This window comes from Coturnix japonica, chromosome Z (assembly GCF_054131305.1).
Source record: "Coturnix japonica strain WE chromosome Z, WE-NBRP24, whole genome shotgun sequence".
Lineage (NCBI taxonomy): Eukaryota > Metazoa > Chordata > Aves > Galliformes > Phasianidae > Coturnix > Coturnix japonica.
The window spans coordinates 3,320,349-3,335,311 of record NC_140702.1 but is presented as its reverse complement, the minus strand read 5'-3'; the positions used below and the strand labels follow the sequence as shown (position 1 = coordinate 3,335,311).

General features: G+C 47.2%; 1 protein-coding gene and 3 long non-coding RNA genes across 5 annotated transcripts; all 4 read left to right on the top strand.

Moving 5' to 3' along the window:
• Positions 1-624: 624 nt before the first annotated feature.
• LOC146753523 (uncharacterized) lies at positions 625-4,947 on the top strand. Of its 2 annotated transcripts, none has more exons than XR_014940030.1 (3): positions 625-1,010; positions 1,727-1,873; positions 4,508-4,947. It is a non-coding gene; the product is annotated as an uncharacterized LOC146753523 (long non-coding RNA). The 2 variants fall into 2 exon arrangements; XR_014940029.1 differs by having other exon boundaries at positions 1,727-1,880.
• Positions 4,948-5,472: 525 nt separating this feature from the next.
• Positions 5,473-7,846, top strand: LOC146753522 (uncharacterized). The gene is made up of 3 exons (XR_014940028.1): positions 5,473-5,713; positions 5,924-6,190; positions 6,841-7,846. It is a non-coding gene; the product is annotated as an uncharacterized LOC146753522 (long non-coding RNA).
• Positions 7,847-7,879: 33 nt separating this feature from the next.
• LOC146753521 (uncharacterized) lies at positions 7,880-11,665 on the top strand. The gene is made up of 4 exons (XR_014940027.1): positions 7,880-8,837; positions 10,165-10,271; positions 11,393-11,465; positions 11,593-11,665. It is a non-coding gene; the product is annotated as an uncharacterized LOC146753521 (long non-coding RNA).
• Positions 11,666-12,012: 347 nt separating this feature from the next.
• LOC146753520 (uncharacterized) lies at positions 12,013-14,307 on the top strand. Its single transcript, XM_085530587.1, has 6 exons — positions 12,013-12,131; positions 12,395-12,472; positions 12,656-12,737; positions 13,008-13,134; positions 13,332-13,477; positions 13,797-14,307. The coding sequence occupies exons 1-6, from the start codon at positions 12,018-12,020 to the stop codon at positions 14,219-14,221; spliced, it is 972 nt and encodes a 323-aa protein (XP_085386713.1). The 5' UTR covers positions 12,013-12,017; the 3' UTR covers positions 14,222-14,307.
• The last annotated feature ends 656 nt before the right edge of the window (positions 14,308-14,963 follow it).

The following is a 14,963-nucleotide window of genomic DNA, read 5'->3' as shown; positions in this document are numbered from 1 at the left end:
GACTGAGTTGCTTCACTTGAAGTCTTGCTCCAGGATTTTGGGCATATTCTTAGCAGAAATATCACAAATAATTTCACCAACAATTCTCCCCACCTATATGTAGCTTTCCTTTTTTTCACTGGAAGGTTTTACACTGGCAGATATGGTGGGCATGTAGAAACAACCCCATTAATTCTCATGAAGTTCAGATTTCTCTGACTGGCCTTTGTTTTGTGATTCTGCATGCATGCCCTGTAGCTAAAGCCTGGATGTCTTCCCCAGCACCTTCAGTCTCCCATCCTTATTTGAGTTACTCCGTTGCAAATCTCTCTGCTAGTACAGGAGAGTTTTTATTTTACCCCTTCTGTGAGGCAGCAGCTGGATGAGAAGGGTGAGATGAGGGAGGACTAGGTTGTTTGGGTGGCTTTTTTTTTTTTTTTTTTTTTTCCTAAGAGCCAACTGGGAATCAAAGATCCCAAAAATTGAAGACGAACTGTGTCATATAGAGCAGGGTTTGTCAAATCACTGGCATGCACTGTTAGGACATCTTCTTCATCAACATATTCCGGACTGAGAGTTGTCACAAAATTCCGCTCTGTGTCCCAAAATGTGCACTTATCACTTCTATTGGCAGTTATGCCAATATTCTATTGGCAATTATGTCAATAATGCATATAAGAATGTTTTGCACTGGGCCATTGCCACCAGAGTATCCCTGATATATCAAGAGGATTGTTGTAACATTATTGTCCCTAGCACAAGTAATGATAATGTGCTCAAAACAATAGGTTTTTTTGTTGTTAATGACAAGTTCTAGTAAGCATAGAGAGTAGGCACTGCCTTTCATTATTCCTTATGCCAGATGCTCCTAGAGACCTCATTCCCAACTAAATCCACATCCTTCTTTCTCCTTCTCAGAACTGCCTTTGTAAATCAGCAAACCATTGGCAGACATTAGCATCATACAAAAGGACAAGGTCACATTTGAGTGTGAGCTGTCCAGGCCCAACGTGGACATCAAGTGGTTCAAGGTATGGCATGTAATGGTGTTTTCCTTTCTGACTTCTCTGGAAATGAATGAGAGCCTTTAATTTCACTTCCAAGGGATGAGAGTTTAAGCTTTTGCCTGATAGCTTTTGCACTGCTCTCTTTTCTTTATGCTCTTTTACTTGCCCAGATCAGCACTCTTTGTTATTATGTCCTGAGTTCATTTATCAAGTTGAAATGGAAGTTTGTTTTGTGTTTCTTGTGAACTCCTGAGGTCTTGCTGCACAAAATATTGTTGGTTGGTGTAGAGTCTTGAGCTTCAACTCTAACACAGAAATTCTCAGCCAGGATTTTGTAGCCTTGTTGTGATCTGGCTTTTAGGGTGAAATCTGAGTTTTCTTTGCACCTGACAGTGTGAGAATTTGCTCTGGCACTTTGTGTACCTCCGCAGTGCTCAGCTGTTCCTTCCCTTACTTGGGGATAACGTCATTTATTCAAGATGATGTCCAAACGGGCTTGTTAACAGTTTTCCACAGTGCTTTAAGCTGTCATAGGTCAGCCAGAATTTATGCATGTTCTATAGCCATTCCTACATGTTGAAAACACTGCACTGTGCTTAAGCTTCAGCATATGTTCCAGTAAGCACAATTCCATTAATTCTAGGGGAGTGGGTGAATTAAGCATAGATCTGAAGGCTGCCTATGCTCAGTGCAGAGATGGAAGGACTCGTGTAGATCTGACTTGGTATTTTCCCTTCTAGGAATGGAAGGAGCTGCGTCAAAGTAAAAAAGTGGGCATTTCTTCCCAGGGAAATAAGAGAAGCCTCATTTTTCACAAGTGTGAATATGAAGATCAGGGAACATACTCGTGCAAAGCAGCCGAAGACAAGACGTCAGTTACCCTAAAGGTTCATGGTATATTTAACTGAAAGAGCAAATAAATCCTCTTGTGGTGTTTTGTACCACAGGAAGAAATGCTTCATGGGCAGTTTGGGCATTTCTTGGTTAGTCATTTTGGATACCTTTCTCTTTTTTCTTTATGCTTATGACAGATTTTCCCTCCGTGTGTTGCACTGGTTAAACCCCAGTTTGTAGCTCATCACTGGGCTCTGATGTATCAGACTGGTTACTGAACACACGGGTCTGCTGTGCCCTGGTAGATGCCACCTTCCAAAGGGACGTCTGAAAGGATGCTTTTATCTGATTTCCTACTAGATGCTGTCCTCATGTGGCCACTTGGGTTCAGTGTTAGCATGAACATGAACATCTGTCCTGTCCCATGACTTTGGTGAACTCTCATTTTCTCTCTCAGTCTGCAGCCAGGTTGGGTTGCTGTTTCAGTACTGGCTGTTTTATGCAGGAACTCTGCTCCTGAGGTTAATCCAAGTTGTATCCAAGCCCTTCAGAAGGAAAGGGAAACAGTAGCACAGAAATATGAGCTGATTCTGACATAAGTAAGTGCAGACCTGGAGAGTTAAAAGGGATTGTGTGATGTTCAAGGGATTTTGAAGCAAAGATGTCCCCTAGGTAAGATTTGTGGCTGACATTCCCCATACATTGTGGGCACACAAGCTAAGGAGAGACTAGTGATGAGCATGCAGAGAAGCCAATGGTTCAGACAGGTTTGTAGTGACACGACATTGTAGAGTTCCGTCTAGTTCTCCTTGGCATAGTTTGGAAAATAAAGATGAGGTGATTGGTGGTAACCAATATGGCTTCATCAAGGTCAAGCCAGGCCTGACAAACTTGGTGGCCTTTCATGATGGAGTAACAGCATCAGTGGATAATGGGAGAGCAACTGACATCATCTACTTGGACTTGTGCAGAGCATTTGATCCCGTCCTGCATGACATCCTGGTCACCAAAGTGGAGAAAAATGGTTTTGATGGATGGACCAGTTGCAGGATAGGGAACTGTCTGGATGGTCACACTCAGAGAGTTGCAGTCAATAGCTCAGTGTCCAGGTGGAGGGTGGTGTTGGGACCAGTGTTATTTAACATTTTTGTAGGCAACATGGACAGTGGAATCAAATGCACCCTCAGCAAGTCTGCAGATGACACCAAGCTGAGCGGTGCTGTTGATGTGCTAGAGGGAAGGGATGCTACTCAGAGGGACCTGGACAGGCTGGAGAGGTGGGCCCTTGGCAGCCTCATGAACTTGAGTGTGGCCAAGTACAAGGCTCTGCACCTGGGTCAGGGCAATGCCAAGCACAGGCACAGGCTTAGAGGAGAATGATTTGAGAGTAGCCTTGACCCTGAGGAGAAGAGTTGGTCTGGAGGGAGGTGTCCCTGCCGATAGCAGGGGGATTGGAACTAAATGACCTTAAAGATTCATTCAGTTCTATTGTTCTTCTACCCTTAATTTTGCTTGAAAGGTTTTAGAATAAATGACATTCTGGTTTCCATGAAAACTGTTTGCAGGGAGTTCAGTTTTAGCTAGTCTGTCTTTATGTTCAAGGGCAGTAATGCATTGACTGTGTTTAAGAGAGAAATGACTCAGGAATTGATGATGGTTTAGAATAACTGGAAGATGTGGAAGTGAATGAATATGAGAGTGCATCTTTTGTCTGTGAGATTTCACACGATGAGGTTCGGAGCCAGTGGTACAAAGAGGACAACAAGCTGAAGGCTGATGACAACATCAGAATGCGGCAAGATGGTAGGGTGTAAGAGGGGGATCTTTCTCCTGAGGGGGTGTGGGTTGGAGATGAAGCAGAAAGGACATCTGAAATGAAGTGAAGAAGGTTCAGAAGGGAGTTCCCCTTTCGTTTTGGGACTGAGGTTAGGGTGGAACAAGTGACAGGTGGGAAGCTTAGTGTGGGAAGTGTGATGCTATCCCACCATCCCACACTGCCAGGAGCAGGTAGGAAATGAGTGCAGTTCTTTCCAAAGTGAGGGTGAACAGGTCAGTCAGTTCACCTCTCCAAAGAGGTTTTGTCTGACAGTGAGTGTGATCCTTCTGTATCAGGTACTTTGAAGGTGACGGCGGCCGCATTCGGTCAGTCCTTGTAGAAGCCATGTTTAGATTCTGCTTTGGTGGGGATGTGGATGTGGGGGAATGGATGGTTTCATTGACATGAGAGAACAGGCAGTGATGCTGTGAAACCAGATGGATGATGCTCAGCCTGGCCATGTGCCTCAGAGCTCTTTGCTCGAGGAAGCCAAGTGTAGGTGTGGGTTTGCTCAGAGCTAAGTTACTATATTTTACCAAAGTAATTATCAATGTCCGTGTTTCATTGAACCTCTTTTCCAGTTCGTAATGTGAGGACTTTGATATTGGGATGGGAAGGTCATGGTTTGATATGGATGTTGGACTGGGAATCAGAAGATCTGGGCTCTCTTCAGGTTGTCAGTCTTATTGTCGGACTTCTTTTCAACATTCCTTTCTTTCAGTTATGTTTCCAATGATGTTTTAAGGCATTTTGAGCTGATAGGTGTAGTGTTCACGTGCAGTAATGCTGATGTGAGTAAGTAGGTGATAATGTAAGGGTTTTTTACATTCCTTCTAAATCTCTGATTTCTTTTGTTCCTTCCTTCTTTAAGAGCAATCCATTCATCTAGTAAAGGAGCTGTGTGACAAGGATGTGACTGAGCCTGAAGAAACCAAATTTGAATGCGAGATATCCATTCCTTCTGTGAAACCTCCCAAGTGGTATCTACTTGGGAAGTCTTACAGGCTGGAAGAAACTTGATTATGCAGCAAGAAGGCACCATCCACCGGCTGACCATACCGAAAACCACCACTGATATGACAGGCACCATTCAGTTCTCAATTGGCAAATCCAAATCCACAGCCAATCTGCTCGTCAGAGGTAGCGTATCCTGGCTTGGTTTACATCATGAAGATGAAGAATTAATTAACGTACAGTCTTCCTTCACTGGGGTCTTTGAAATATTGTGTGTGTGTCTGGAGGGTCTGCTCCATTTCCAGTTCAAAGTCGTTGGACACTAAATGAGACAGCTGCATCTCAGTAAAAGATCTGTTTGAATAGTTGTGATGTGCTTACTGTTCAGATCTACAGAGCTGACGTTTTGTCCCTGGCTATAGCAAAGAAGTCAAATCAGGTGAAATTAATTGTATTTCTGAACTAGACAAGTTTAAGTTTGGTAGCACCTAAATTTGATGCAGTGTGTCATTGATTTCATCTGAAAGAAAATTCCAGGCTTTTTATCTGCTGTTGTCCCCAGTGTAAGAGTCTTCATTCACATCCTAAAGTACTTGTTAAATGTTCAGCTCACTCTTATTTGAATAAAAGCCTCAACTGGGAGCAATTTAATAGGCACAGGACAAGAGCTGGACCATGCATTTGGTAGATAATATACAGTATTACTTTATAGAAATGTAGTCAATGGCATTCCCTATAGGGAATCGTTTGTTTTATCTTTGGAGTGGTTCAAAGAACCATTGTGAACATGAAATTAATTGGAATGGAATAGACGCAAGATACTTTCCTCTTCTTCCACTTGTCCTCATCCTTTCTTCTCTTCCACCCCTGCTTTGCAGATTACCATATACAAATCACCAGGAAGTTGGAGGACAAGACAGTTTTGGAACGTCATTCTGTCATCCTGTCCTGTGACTTCAGGCCTTCTGCAAAGGTTGTGAAATGGTTCAAGTGCCACCCACCCATCGAGCCCTCTGAGAAGTACAAGATCAAGAGGGATAAGCATTCAGCAGAGCTCAAGATTCTGAAGCTGAAGCCCGATGATGCTGGTGTGCAGAGACTGAGGCCACGCTGACAGCTGAAGGTATGAGCAAGGCGGGTGGCCTCTTCCATGTCCTATTTCACCTCAGATTTCTCTTCTTGAGGTTGATTTCTGCCGTTCTCTCCTGCTAACTTTATAAATGTATAATCTTCATTGAGAAGATTACACAAAGATCATCTAGTCCAACCATTCTACCACATCCCAGTATGCTTTATAGTAACAGTGGTAACAGTTCACCTTGTTTCCCTACAGCCCACGACGTAGAAGTAAGGAAGCACCTGCAGGATGTGGAAATTGAAGAAGAGAGCTCTGCTGTCTTCTCCTGCGAGCTGTCCCATGATGACGAGGACGTGGAATGGTTCCTGAATGGCAACCTCCTTTACACCAACAATTACAATGACATCAAGAACGTTGGCAATTGCTGCACACTGACGATGAAGCAGGTTAAGCCTGAGGATGCTGGCACAGTGACAGTGAAGTCAGACAAGGTGTCAGAAAGCGCGCACCTGAAGGTGATAGGTGGGTCTGATCACACACCTCCTTGATGTAAGAGATGCTAAGGAGCTACAGTTCATTCTGTTGTGCAGCAATCCTGCTTCTAAAGCTCACCTCTCTGGGGTGACAAGTCATCAGGGGCTTTCTTCCAGTGGAAGGTTCCATTGCAGCAGATACCAAGGAAGGAGGATGGTTTTGGTGTCCTGCCAAAGCATTCCATTGCTTTTTATCATCATTTTACTTAACACAAGGAGAGTTACAGGAGCAGTTTCTTTTACTGCTTCAGTAACATGCAGTGTCAATGCTGTTGTCTCCAAGGATTTATGACTGAAGGAGAGATCATTCAGTATGTGGTTTGCCTCTGGAATGACTAATGACCAGGCTGTGAACAACCTGATCTAGCTGTGAATGTCCCTGTTTATTGCAGGGGAGCTGGGCTAGATGGCCTTTAAGGGTCTCTTCCAATTCTAAGGAACTCGTGCCTGAAGTGCAGAAGTGGATGAATTATACCACTTCTTCATATCCTCCCCATGATTACAGAGGAAATACAGCAAAACAACATGCATGGTCTTATTGTTGTCATGTGCTTGAATACGAAGACCTCTCTTTTTTATGGTTGAGATTTTTGTTGATATGGGTCAGTAAAAACTCACATTGTTTAGCTTTCTCAATAGGCGATCGTGGGAATCCTGGTCTCCATCATCTGGTACCACCGTGGATTCATCTACATCAGGCACGACTGAAAGAATTAAAACACAAATCAACCACCAAGGTGAACCCTTCCAAAAGGGGGAAAGTTCCATTTGCTGCAAGCCACCGAGGTAACCAATAGAGGGGCCCTGATCCCCCTTGTGCCATCAGGATGCTCTGGCGCGGTATGTGCCTCAAACTCAAAGCTCCTTCCCACCTCCCAAGGAAAAGCAAAGCAACCCAAGCATCTCCAGCAAAGCTGCCCAGCAGACAGCAGGGAATGCAAACAGCTTCTGGCTGCTCCCCTGCACTCCTGTCCTAAGTAAGTGACCATACGGGGACTGGCTGGGAAATCAGTGCATGACACACGTGAGTGTGCACAGGGTTGTGCAAAGCAGTGGGGATCCGTGTGTGTGTGTGTGTATGTGTTTGTGTGTGTATTTGTGCATGGATGGTGATGCACACACATTTGTGTCCATGAGTGTATAAACCAGTGGGGTTGCTCAGGTGTGTGTAGGTCTGTGGGTATGTGTGCAAGGACGAGCATGCACATATATGTGTGTGCACAGGGGTGTGCAGAGTGTTGGAGCTGCACAAGGACATTGTGGTACCGGTGTGTGCGTGCACTTTGGGAGTGAAAGGAAGGGGTTACACATGTGTCTGTATGTGTGTGCACAGGGCTGCACTAAGGGATGTGGTTGTGTGAGTGTGTGTGAGCACATGGATAGTGCATGGATGCGGTGGCACAAATGTATGCTTGCACATGGGTGTGCTGAGGAGTTGGGTTGCACACAGGTGCACACAAAGGGATATTTGTGGAAGGTGTAGGCACGTAGGTGTTCCCAGGGATGGTTTGCACATGTCTGTGAATGCAAAGGAGGGCACACAATGCAGAGTGTGCATGGGGGTGTGCAAAGCAGGCAGGGTGGCACACGGGTGTGCATGTGCACGTGGATAGGGGAATGCGGGGGATACAGGTTGACCTGTGCTGAGGTGAGTGGGGGCTCACAGTGTTGCTCAGTGGTAGATTTGTTCACACTGAGTGCTAACAGGAAACTCACACACCCTTTTTGTTTCAGCTGTGCCAGCGCTGTGATCCCTTGCTGCAGGGATGGGGTGTTGGAAGGATGGTCTGCGTGCTGAGCTCCCATCTCTTGCAGGAATCAAGTGTAGAGCAAAAGGGATGTTTGGGCCAGGTGACCGCAAGAAGGCTGGCTGCTTTGGATGGTGGCAGCTGATGGAAACAGGTGTTGTTGTGACCATTCAGCTTTTAACAGAAGTCAGGGGTCATGCAGCAAGAGCGACTAGGTTCTCAAATGGCTTCAGACGTGCACACCGAGTACATCTGTCCTGCCGTGCCATCTCTGCTTCTTTTTATGCTGGCATTGTTATGACCACGTGTTGGGCCTGTTTGCTTGTAGAAGGAGGAATGTTAGGTGCAGTTCTCACTGAGAACTTGTGCTAGGATTTCTGTGTAATTTGAATCATGAGTGTTAGCACAGTGAGTTGAAGGAGGGCCCCGGAAGCAAATTTGGTGCTGTTGAAGCTCTGTGCGATGAGCAGGTGGGAGGTAACACGTGCTGGCAGGTGTGGAAACAACTTTGGGATTGAGGTGTGGAGGAAAGGTAAGGTGATGAAGGAGCTGATGGCAAAGAGTTTCCTGAGGAGGCTTGGTGCTTGCTTGGCGTTGGATCTGATCAACTTCTTGTGTGCTGGTGTCCATCTGGTGTTTGTGGAGTAGTTTTCATCCCAGGGTCTGTCTGGTAGGACTGGGGCTTGAGCCAGGCCAGGGCGAATCCAGTGTGCTTTACTCTCGTTCTTAGTGCTTGTTTTTGCTCAGGAGGGCCGGTGGCAATCCTCACGGAGCAAGGCCTGCAAATGGGGTTTGTGGAGGAAGGTCCTGCAGGCCTTGTGTGACACCCATGGAGCTGCAGCGAGGCTGCATCTTTGTAAAACAAGGGAAATGCACAGAGATCTGAAGGTGGGTTGTCGTCTCAAGTGATGCCGGAGGGGATGTGCGTGCTCCTTTACATATGCGTTGTCTGCCTGCTGTAGGTGGGTTGGCTTAGAAAGCTGGTACCGTGTTTCTGTTGTCGGGAGAAGCAAATATCAACTCTTCTCTCTACTGAAAGATTTAACAAAAGAGCCTCTCCTTGCTTCTTAGCGTATGAATCACAGAATCATAGAATCACGAGGGTTGGGAAAGACCTAAAAGATCATCCAGTCCAACCGTTCTCCTATTACCACTAGCTCCCAATAAATCACGTCCCTCAACACAACATCCAGTCATTCCTTGAACACCCCCAGGGTGGGTGACTCCACCACCTCCCTGGGCAGTCCATTCCAGTGCCTGGACACCCTTTCTGAGAAGTAATATTTCCTAATGTCCAGCCTGAACCTCTCCTGCCGCAGCTTGAAACCATTCCCTCTAGTTCTATCAATAATGACACGAGAGAAGAGGCCGACCCCCAGCTCACTGCAACCTCCCTTCAGGAAGTTATAGAGAGCAATGAGGTCTCCCCTGAGCCACCTCTTCTCCAGGCTGGACATTCCCATCTCCTGCAGCCTGTCCTCATATGGCCCCATTGTGCTCCAGACCCCTCACCAGCTTTGTTGCCCTTCTTTGAACACGTTCCAATGCCTCAGTGTCTTTTTTGCAGTGAGGGGCCACAAACTGGACACAGAATTCGAGTTGTGGCCTCACCAGTGCTGAGTACAGGGGGACAGTCACCTCTCTGCTCCTGCTGGCATCACTGTTTCTGATGCAAAATGTATGTAAGTGTCACATGTGTGACATCCTTTTTGATGGAGTTCTGTGACTGGAGTTCAATGGATTTGAGAGCTGACTTGAAGCCTGTGGGCATCACCCAGGAGTTGGGGTGAGAGGATGAGGCGTAGGAACAGGAACCTCTTTGGTCGTTCTTAACTCCCAACTTTTAGGTCAGGAATCTCTGTGTGTTTATCATGTAAAGAACAGAGTCATTGTGCAGCCTGTGAATGAATTGATTCACGCCTGCTGACTGGTGCTGTTCTCTACAGGGAGCTGCAATGGAAATGGACACTTGTGGTCCACTGTCCAGCCCCCTCCCGTGCTGGATTTTCTGGGCTTTGAGACACGTCTTCCAGATTCACTTTGTTTTATTTCTGATGTGTTGACCTGTTGAGCTCCAGCCCCAAATGAGGATTCAAGTACTACCACAGCAGTCCATTGGGACTGTAGTATTTCTTGCTAAACAGAATTCGTGTGCACCCGTGTCTTTCGTCTGCACAAAGGATCTTGTAATCATCTCTGTCTGTGTTTCTTTTAGACCCAGAGATGGAGCAGAGAGGAACACAGACTTGGGTGGATCTTCATTCAGGAGCAGGGACACGTCATGCTCATCTGAGGTGTCTGGCTGACAGCAAGAGCAGAGAGGTAAGTTTCATAGGGTCGCGTGCACATTTTATTTTATTTTTAATTCATGATGCATAGAGGCGTTCCCCAGACAAAGTGAGCATTTCTCAACTGGACTTTGTAGAAATGAGCTAGGCAGTGAAAATGGGTTTGAAGCATTCCTAAGAGCCCCGCAAGAGAATGCTGAGAGTTAATCTGGCACCCTCCTTTGGAAACGTCCGTTGTCTGTCAGCTCTTCAGCTGTGCCCTAACACCTCCCATTGCGCTGCCACACCAGGATAGAATTCCAAGCCCACACTGAGTCCTGGAATGTTGTGGTGCCGTGTTGGAATCAGATGTGACCACGTGGTCTTGGCTCCCCGCCTTGTGGGGGGTCATGGTGGACCAGGCTGTTGGCCGTTGGTGATGTCATAAGCGGCTGGAATGAGGGGAGGAGCGGTGCGTTCTGTGTTCCTTTGTGGGTGAGCTAGTGGTCGGAGTGGTTGTTGACTTGTTGTTCTTATGCCTTTAGTGTCGTTAGTTAGTGTCGTTAGTTAGTTAGTGTTGTTAGTTAGTGTTGTTAGTTAGTTAGTGTTGTTAGTTAGTTAGTGTTGTTTGTTAGTGTTGTTAGTTAGTTAGTGTTGTTTGTTAGTTAGTGTTGTTTGTTAGTGTTGTTAGTTAGTGTCGTTAGTTAGTTAGTGCCGTTAGTTAGTTAGTTAGTTAGTTAGTTAGTTAGTTAGTGACTTTATTGCCTTTTTCTTCACACCGTCGTGCGCAGCAGCTTGTAGGTAAGCTGAACCAGCATGGGATGGACGGGTGGCCAGTGAGGTGTTGAGAACTGCTGGCTGTCGGAGCTCACAGCACCGTATTGCTTACTCTTGACCATGAGACGTAATTTTCCCTCAGTACACACGTTCCAAAGGGGGTATCTGTAAAGTTGGCACCTGTCCCGTGCTTCTTCCATTGTCTTCTTTGCTCAATTTTGGAAGCATTATAAAGTTGCTGGGTGGACAGGCATCACGTAGCCTGAGACTCAGCTTGTCTTGCAGCAAGTGGATGGGACGGTTGTGCTGTGTGTGTTATTCCATGGATGTCTTAGCCCTGCTCACTGACCTGCTCTTTCTCTCTCCTCTCCTCACCCTCCGCCCACTGCCTCGGTGCAGCTTTAGCTCTCATTCCATCTGAGCAAAGCGACAAGGAACTGCTGCAGATTGCTTGAGGTGATCTCACTGCCAGGTACGTGCCATGATTTGTCCCCCCCCATGGTTTTGCCACAGGGTATGCGCGGGTAGATCTGAGGAAGTCTGTCCATACTGTGCTGTGTGAATAGAGAAAACAGAAGTGTGTTTCTGCTCTGTTCCAGCTGTTCACACTTGCTGTGATGGGTGTCGCGTGCAGTGGGATCAGCCGTGAGCCTGAGGTGGCGGCGACGGAGGTACAGTATGAAGCTCTGGCTGGTCTTTGTTCCCTGTGTTGAGCCATTAGAAGGAGCTGCAGATGTACTCTCTTGCAGTAAAGAATGGGCCCAAAAGGGCCTGGCCAACTTTCTGCGCCAGTGCCATTGCTGATTAGTCTGTGTTGAGAGAGATGCATCTTTGCATGGCCTGGCAATGCACGCCGAGAAGAGAAACGATTGTTGAGATGTGCAGCTCCTTCTGAAGTGCTCCTGATAAGGACGGAGTGTATTTGCTGCAGCTTTCTCTGCAGATGTGCTCCTCACCTTGAAATCCTCCTGGTTTGTCCTCAGCTCCTGACCACGGCCTGTTCTCTGTTTTGCAGGCTGATAACATGCGGGAGCCGCAGCTGGTGCGTGCTGTGTCATCTTTAAACGTACCAGCGATTGCGGCGGCCCATGTTATTAGGAGCCACGTCGCCCAGGGGCCGGGTGAGCTCTCTCTGGAGGTAAGCAGTTCCAGGCGTTCCTTGTTGTCATGCATGGGAAAGTAGTAGAAGTTGTGAACGCAGCAGGAATAGTCTCAGACACCTTTAGTATATCTTGCGAGATGAAGCTTCGAAGGTTCTGTTGCAGCTTAGACTTTTTCTGGGTTGGGAGGAGTTTGCTGTCAAGCTTGAGGGTATTCTGCAGCACACAAGAAGGCAGTTATTTGAGCTGTTCTTTCCTGCCAGCTGTGCTGAAGCTGGGATTGATGTTTCATCTTTTGCAGGTTGGAGACATCGTGTGCATTGTTGATATGCCACCAAAGGAGATGAGCCCCTGGTGGAGAGGCAAGCGTGGCTTTGAGGTAGGCACACGCTTTCGACTATAATTTCAACTTCAGCAGAATCGGGAATCTCAAGTTGGAGCTGCTCTGCCTGCACAGGATGGCTTCTTGCCATGAACAGTTGCCCTGTGCCGATGTCAGAGGACCATCCCTTTGGCTCTGGGCTTGCGCTAATGCCCACCTGTCTTTTTGTTCTTATTACAGGTTGGTTTTTTCCCTGGTGAGTGCGTGGAACTCATCAGGGGAAAACTTCCTGAGTCACTGGTCAATTCCTTGCCAATGCCAGGTACGTATTTTACATTTGACAAAGCGGGTTAGTATAATAGGGTCAGAATGTGGCTTTCAGGGGGTATGTAAATGCCCAAGTTCAGCAAGCTTAGCAAGAGAACTTCATTAAGCTCCTTGGGCACCTCCAGGGATGAGGAAAATCCGTTCTTGTGTGTCCTTGTTGGGAACGTAATTCCTGTTGTTACGTGCTCTGTCGAATGCATTGCACTCAGCCACATCCAACTGAGCCAAGCCTGAAATGAACTGGTTTCTTTGTTTTGTTGCTCAGTGGCAAGGAAACGGGGCAAACTCATCACCCGCCTTCGTTCCCTGGTGAAGGCCCACCCCAGGAGAGCAAAGCAGCCGGAACCAACGACATTCTCTGGATCCATGTCCTTGCTTGACATCGTTGAGAGGTATTTAGCCAGCAGGACTTGAGGGCTGAGCTGTAGGAATGGAAGCATCCTCTGCTGTTTGAAACAGAGCGCTTTTCTAAGCTGTGTTTGAACAGAAAGCAGGCAATGCCGGGAACAGGCAGCAATTGGCAAGGGCTCAGTGCAGCTCTTCCCTCACCCTGCACCACGACTGACAGCATGCTCTGTTTTCTCTGCAGAATGAGTTCTCCCAGTAAGAGGGCAGAGTCAGCAGCTGCCAGTTGGCGTTCCTGCTTCTGCCTGGGCAAACCATCCCCTGTGGCCAAACGCCAACTGCAGAGCAGTGCCAGGGAGCCCTCTGAAGTAGAAGTCTTGGTTCTGGCAGGTAAGGGTGCAGATCCAGCTTTCAAAACACTGCTTGTCAGAAACACAGGTAGAATTCATGCTTTCAGTGGGCTTGTACCTCCTTCTGGCGTTCAAGCCCATGCCTGACATCTTTGGTTGACCCCTGTCTTTCCCAAATGAGTCTCTTGTCAACACAAGAGCTGGGCCTGCACGAGGATAGCTTTCAAGACAGCGACAGTGTTGCTAGAAGCTTATTGTCTTCTGCCCACCACCACTACATAGCCAAATGTCAAGAACCTCTTTAATGGTTCATCTTGTGAACGTTCGACACTAACCGTTGTGCATCTGCTCCTTCCTAGGTGACCCGAGCCCTTGTATATCCCCAAGACGCAGGGCATGTTACGATCATGCATCCAGTGATTCCATCAATGAAGAGCTGTTGAGAAGCACAGGATGCTGCAGTTCTGATGAAAGCCTTCCATATAACATCAGTTATGCAGAGAAGAATGTCATCGTTGTTGAAGCCCTCATTCATCCTATCCCTCCAGAAGCTCCTGACCTGAGCCTACCAGATGCCACAGTTACAAGCCTGGACTGTGGCCTGGTGCCTTTCCAGGACAGCCCAGCCCAAGCGCAGCCCGACTGCCTTGACAGCAACACCTCCAAGCAGGACCAAGACAGCGTTACTGAAGAGCAGCCGAGCCTCTTGGAGGGGGACTTGGAGTCAGGCCTCCAGTCCCAGGCACCAGGCAGCAGCTCAAGCTCTGAGCCACTTTCCCCTTAACATCAGAGGACGTGTCCCATCTTTACCCCAGACCTTTCATTCCGTCCTTTCTCCTATTGAATAAAGGCACGCTCGTGCTCAATCAACGCCTTGACTGCATTCCGAGTCTTCATTTGCAGAGTTTGGGATGAGTGCAAGAAACAGCAAGGCAGCTCGGCTTGCAACGCTCTGGCTGTGGGGTGCGTGCAGGGACACTGTAACCATACAGGGAAAGGCTTCCACTGCTTCCTCAAGCTGTAGTCCAGCCCTGCTACTGCTCTGTGGCACAAAGCCCTGAGGGATGTTCCATATTGTTAACCTAAGTGAAGCCAGCTTCATGCACTGTGTTTTGTTGTTGCTGGGTGAGAGGGGGATGCACGTTGGTGAGAAGATGAGCATTGCTGGATCTGCCACGAGTGTCCCTTCTGCCTCTAAGAATATGTCCTAAGTAGGATGTGAACACTGCTGGCACTTCCTCATTGCACGTGCTTGGAGGATCTTCAGTTCTTGCACATTTAAGGATGTCTGTCAGTGACTACAAGGAAATTCTCAAGTACTAGGAATTCCATGAAACAGTTGGAACGGGTAAGTGTCATCTTTGTACAGAAACAGCACGCCTAACAGTCTGTCTCACCACTCTAGAATTAATCTGAGAATAGATTGACAGCTCTTGTCAGTTCTCTAAGTCAGGTTTCATTTGGATAAACTTGAAATGGAATTTCTGAAACCAGTTGGAAATTGATGGTGCTGATTACCTCTTCAT